At 43.2% G+C, this 6380-nt stretch overlaps 1 protein-coding gene across 1 annotated transcript; it reads left to right on the top strand.

Moving 5' to 3' along the window:
- Nucleotides 1–1512: 1512 nt before the first annotated feature.
- gsc (goosecoid) lies at nt 1513–3004 on the top strand (the record flags this gene model as incomplete). Its single annotated transcript, XM_084482581.1, has 3 exons — nt 1513–1852; nt 2269–2528; nt 2855–3004. 3 exons carry the CDS (start codon nt 1513–1515, stop codon nt 3002–3004), a joined length of 750 nt encoding a protein of 249 aa, XP_084338707.1.
- Nucleotides 3005–6380: the final 3376 nt, after the last annotated feature.

Genomic DNA, 6380 nt, shown 5'->3' with positions numbered 1-6380 from the left:
TAAAAATAAATTATATTGCCATTTGGGTATCCGAAGAGGTTAACTTCGTTCTTGCTGCGTAAACAATACAATCAAAATGAAGCAGGAAGGCTTAATATAAAATCGAATTATATTCATTTGCAATAGTAGACTACACATTGTCATCACATTGTCATCATTATGTATTCAGCTTTACTGTACATTTATATAGGCTATTCTTATCTTATCTCTTTTTTTTCTAATTATAATTAGGCATTTGATTTGGTTTGTCTTCCTGCATTCCCTGACAGCACAATCTGTGACCAGACCTCGTTGTATGCCACTGATCATCTCTACTGATCACCTTGTGAGCCGAATCTAAACGATACTATTTTCAAATCAACAAAAGCGTTATCTGTCAAAATAAGCCAACACCATGACGTGCTGGTTGCGGCGCTAAAGCTCATCGACTGTTAAATGCAATCAAAGGACCAATTAGGGCCCGCTGAACGAATCAACGCCTCCTCTGGAATACACGTTCCTTCAGATACTCTGGGGGCCAGGGAAGGCACCGCGCGTCCATTTCCCCTTACGCACATTTCATTTCATTAGCCATGGAATTGCAATAACTTTTCTTTTGGCCGCGGCTGAATGCAATCGCTAATGGCCGTTATCTTATCACAGCGAGGGGTCATATGTCCAGTGAGGGCTGTCGTTAGCGGAGGTGTTTAGAAGTTAACGCGCGACGATCTGCTTCCCACTGAGATGGGCCTGCTGATGGGAGCAACCCCCCCCCTCCCCCCCCCCCCCCCCGTGGAGACACGTTAGGACGGGCCGTGCCCGACCGCCCGTTTGGTAAATAATGGAAAGAGGACGATATCTGATTATTTTCTTGACTGACTTTATAGGTTACTGATGGTAAAGACTCAGATAAACTGAAATAGGTCCTATGTCACGACTAATTTTTAACAAACAAATAAATAAATAAATAGGCCTAAAGAGAATGCCTCTGCCCCTCACTCCAAGATAAGGCTTACGATGGAGATGAATTGATGATGATTACTTTGTAGAAAGTATAGTCTCTATGCCAAAGCAACAAGAGTTTCCAAATAGTCAACAAGTACCTATAGGGATTATCTTAATTGAATTAATTCGCAATACACAGAGCTTCGCCTGCACGGGACCCCAGCGCAGCTCGCTGACCCCTGATACGCGCAGCCCTCCTCGAGCTCAGCCTCGCCTCCCCCCCATTGGCAGAGCCGACTCCGCTCCTCGGTGACGTCAGCCCAGTATAAAAGCGGGCTGGATTTCAACGGGGTCCCACGAAAACAAGTTTGCATAGCTTCCCAGCACACAAGGCGAGACCGAGGAGCCACGCAGGTCGGAAAACACGCCAAAGTCAACATTTGTTGTCATGACGCAGTGGTAGGGCACCTTTTTTTTGCGGAGTCTTTTTTCCCTTCCCACGACGACTTCAGGACTTTCTACCGAATCATCTCCACTGTGTTTAAAAAAAAGTTTCGCAGCGTATCCTCCGTGCACCGCGACGGTGACATGCCCGCTGGTATGTTCAGCATAGACAGCATTCTAGCGGCCAGACCCAGCTGCAAGGACTCGATGCTGCTGCACCGGAGCGCGCCCGCCGGGGTGCTGTTCTCCAACCTCGGGGGCGACTCGCTGTACACGGCGGCCACGGACTACAGCCACGGACTCTATTCCCCCGCCGCCGCAGTTTCGGGACCGTCTCCGCCGATTCAGTCGGTGAACGGCGCGCGTATAGGATATAACAACTACTATTACGGACAGCTTCACTTGCAGGGCCCCGCGGGACCGACGTGCTGCGGGGCCCTCCCAAGCCTGGGGGGCTCACAGCAGTGCCCCTGCATACCAACGGGTGGGTTTGATTTGGATTATTATCACGCACACACACACACACGACACGCGTGTTTCCTTATGGAAGAAAAAGTGTGATTTGTCGACTGTAAATGTCTGTGTATGAATAACCCCGCACACATCATACATATTCACCGTTTGCATCCAAGCCACGCTAATCTTTGTGTTTTTTTTCTTTGTGATTAAAATAGCATCCCTGTCCACGAAGTGTCCTTAGAATCAGAATCAAAATTACTTTTATTACATCTTATTGTACAAGTGTATTGTACATATTCATATGATTGGTTCACCAACAGCCACATAGCAGCAACAATACAATATACTGTAAATAAGATTAAAATACAAATATGTCAAGTGTCCTTGTCATCTTACGGTGTTATTAACCTGTATTTCTGGGTATGTCTCACTGTCGTGTAGGATATGACGGCGCGGGCTCGGTGCTGCTGTCGCCCGTCCCGCATCAGATGATGTCGTACATGAACGTGGGGACTCTGTCGAGGACTGAGCTACAGCTCCTCAACCAGCTGCACTGCCGACGCAAGCGCAGACACCGCACCATCTTCACGGACGAGCAGCTGGAGGCCCTGGAGAACCTCTTCCAGGAGACCAAGTACCCGGACGTCGGCACACGGGAGCAGCTGGCGCGGAAGGTGCACCTCCGGGAGGAGAAGGTGGAGGTGAGGCACGCTCGTGTTTTGTTTTCTGGTCTTGCTTTGTCGTTTAGACAAGCTTACGTTCCGTGGGTGTTTGTTTTAAGATTAGAGGCAACCCGTCCGGTTATTATTTTTTTTACTAGAAGCAGGCTCGAATTATGTTGAAGAAATAGGACTATTAAGCACGTTTTTTTTTTTTTAAAGTGCTTAATTACGCACGGTCTTCGCGCGTAATAATTAAGATGATGCATTCCGCTTTGGGATTATAGTGTTATAGTGTTTCACTTGAAACCCCAAATTACAGTCCTCGGTTTTAAAATTGTCCTTTTTTTCTATTCTCACCTTTGTAGGTGTGGTTCAAAAACAGGCGCGCTAAATGGAGGAGGCAGAAAAGGTCGTCCTCGGAAGAGTCAGAAAACACACAGAAATGGAACAAAACGACGAAAACTCCCACGGAGAAAACCGAGGAGAACAAAAGTGACGTGGAATCAGACAGCTGATCCCTAACTCGAACCCCGCGCCGCTCCACGGCCGTGAACGCGCACACCTCGTTGCGCGCACCCGTAGACTCCGTCAGGCGGACTTGTACATATTGTGAATGTCGTGGACTTCGATTTATAGCATTGTGTTCATGTCCATACTGTTGCACAGTTGTATAGTAAATATTACATTTATAATTGATACGTGTACGTACCTATTTATATTTAATTTAACTTTTTAAATGTTATGCGCGCAATGCCATGCTTGGTGGAGCTGTTGATTGACGTGTGGATCGCAGTGTCACGTTATACACGCTGGATATTAGATGTTGTAGTTCTGATTTGCTCATCGTCAGATGTTCAAGATTATTCTTCGGTTAATTTGGAAAATTGAGATGTTGAGCCGTTTCTTGATAGAACCGGAGATGACTGACCGGTGATATTTTATTGACTGGCAAAATTCGTGATAATTAAATCAATTAAGGCGACAATTTACCCGACCATGCATAAGTATTATGTGAAATGTGTTCAATTTATTTCATTTTGTATTTTAAGGAGAGTTACCTCAAAGAAAAAAAATCAATACCTATACATTAAACATAACTGGAAAATGTTTGTATTGTCTGGTTTCATTGTATGATTACCCTGTTATTATGGGGTGCATTTTGGAGAAATGTAAATTCCAAAGGGGAGGGGGATCTTTTATAAACAGAATCGCTGTTAAGACATCAGACATACAAATGCAATTTATGCACAAATATAGACACAAATATATTACTATTTTTCTAACATTTAATAGACCAAATTTAAGAAAACAGATATACGCAGCATCGTGGCTATCTCCAACATTACGCCTAGTCGCAATCTCAATAGCTAGCTGGCGCTTTGCGTGGTCGTACGATGTCCCTTTCTGTTTTAAATATCCCCTCGCTTACCATCCTTTGCTTATATATCTAAATGCAAACATTAGGCCTATATCCGACTTAAAAACAATGTATCCGTCCGATCCACAATAAGGGCTATAAAAAACACATAGCAAGAAGGCCAATGTGCTTTGATTATCTTTTGAATCAAATGCAATAAAGCGTATAGTCCATTACCGTAGATGAGGTCGAGGTGAAAATGGGTTCACTGAAGGTAATCCGCAGACGTCTGTATTAAAAATATTTCATAATATATATTATGACGTTTTTTTATATCATATTATAAAATAAATAAATAAATGTTTTTAATTAATTTATATATATATATATATATATATATATATATATATATATATATATATATATATATATATATATATATGCTATTAATTAATTAAAAGCAATAAAATCTCACCAAAATAAAGTGCGGAGATAATCACGAAAGGATTAAGAAGCACGGCGGGGAAGGTGGCCTGATACGACAGGACACTGCTGTCCCGGTCCACAGCTCTTTGGACCAGGGTCACTGCTGTCCTGGTCCACAGCTCTTTGGACCAGGGTCACTGCGGTCCCGGTTCACAGGTCTATGGACCAGGGTCACTGCTGTCCCGGTTCACAGGTCTATGGACCAGGGTCACTGCTGTCCCGGTTCACAGCTATGGACCAGGCCACTGATGTCCTGGTTCACAGCTCTATGGACCACTGCGGCCCTAATGAATGCTGACTCTGGACACCGACCTGCGGCTCTCTGCTTGTCGAGCAGGGGGAGTGTGGAGTCCCGAGTATAGACCACACGTCCGACCTCTCCCCTCCGTCTCTGGCTCCGGCTGACGGAGAACAGAATATCAACCATGCATCTCGATTCTAGATGCATGGTTAGGGTTAGGACAATTCACCATGACGTCACAATTCGTTCTTCCGGGTGGCAAAAGCCGAAGCGTTCTCCGATGGTACCACTAGTAAACAAACCCTTCCATGTCATTTGACCAGGGCAGAGCGATCGAGAAAACAGAGTAAATGGCTTGAATGATTTTGTTCTTGCGGGGTGCTACAGGACGTCTCATTATATAAATATAACTTAAATATAACATTATATTAATATTGTTTACGTCATCGTTTCAACTTCAGATCAACAACAATGTTTTTAACTATGTAACTATGTTCACAGTAGCCAGCTGGATTGCTTCAGGTCAGTGGTAGCCGCTCGCGTTCTGCCACCCGTTCTGCCACCCAGCCCTAACGACACCACCCGGTGTCGGTAGGCCTACGTCTATTGTTTACTAACATTCTGAAGTGCCGTATAGTGAACACCAATGTCACTTAATCAGATGTTGCTGCATGTTTATAGATTCTAGAACATGTCCTAGATTCTGTACATGTTCTAGATTCTGGAACATGCAACAATAACACATTTAGTCATATTGGTGTACACTCAAACTAGAAAATGAGTAGAGAATTCCATCTCGAAGAAACTATTGGGGTAGGCCTAAACTAATGACATGATAATGTTATGCTGTTGTTTATAGGCATACGTTATATCGGCCGCTTTATTCAACCCGACTATGGTTTACGGATGACTGAAAAAGTAACACTTTAGAATAATCGTCAGTTCATAAACAATTAACGATCATTATGCCGTTATAAGCATTAACTAATAGTGAATTAACAGATAGCCTAACCAATTGCCTGATGATTTACGAATGGTGTTCATAACTACTAATGGTGTTAGTAGTCAACCCAAACCTCTGATGCTTTATAATAATGATTATAACGACATTAACTACTATTAATTAATGGTTAATTAATGTAGCCTACCCTGTTTATGAAGTGCTACAAAGTAAAGATATTTTTCGTTTTTCAGAACCAGGGAATAAAAACAAAATCAATCGCACACAATGGCTTCTTTAGGGGGACAATTTGACTAATCAAGTCAAATTGTTTTGTTGGACTAATTGGCCGTGGAGGGGACGTCAGCCTCACAGTTGCTTTATTTGTCGTATAGCTCGAAATTACACCATACTATTTTATTTTTTACGTGTATTTGGAAAAGTGAATTCAAGTCCACTGACGATGCATCATATCCGATGATATTCTCTGTGGTCGTTAGTTGAAGTTATGAAAGTGTAGAATGTGTATGGCCTACTCTCCCAATTCCTAGTTGCTGGCTATTAAACTATGTTTACTATTCTATATCAGGATTATTTTGTATTGAATGCGCGTGCTCTTCAGTAGGCTAATTGCTAAAATTATCCCATTGGCCTATACCTAATGGGTTCACTTCCTATTGGCCTATACCTAACGCGTTCACACAGGACCACATTGGATATTGGCGCTCAGGCACCCATTGAGACATTTGTATTTACAGGTTTTCTTTCATTTTAATGTTCATCCATCTCTCTCTCTCTCTCTCTCTCTCTCTCTCTCTCTCTCTCTCTCTCTCTCTCTCTCTCTCTCTCTCTCTCTCTCTCTCTCTC

The sequence above is a fragment of the Micromesistius poutassou genome (genome assembly GCF_964030765.1).
Source record: "Micromesistius poutassou genome assembly, chromosome: 17".
NCBI lineage: Eukaryota > Metazoa > Chordata > Actinopteri > Gadiformes > Gadidae > Micromesistius > Micromesistius poutassou.
The sequence above is the reverse complement of the archived record's forward strand: the minus strand, read 5'-3'. Positions and strand labels throughout refer to the sequence as shown.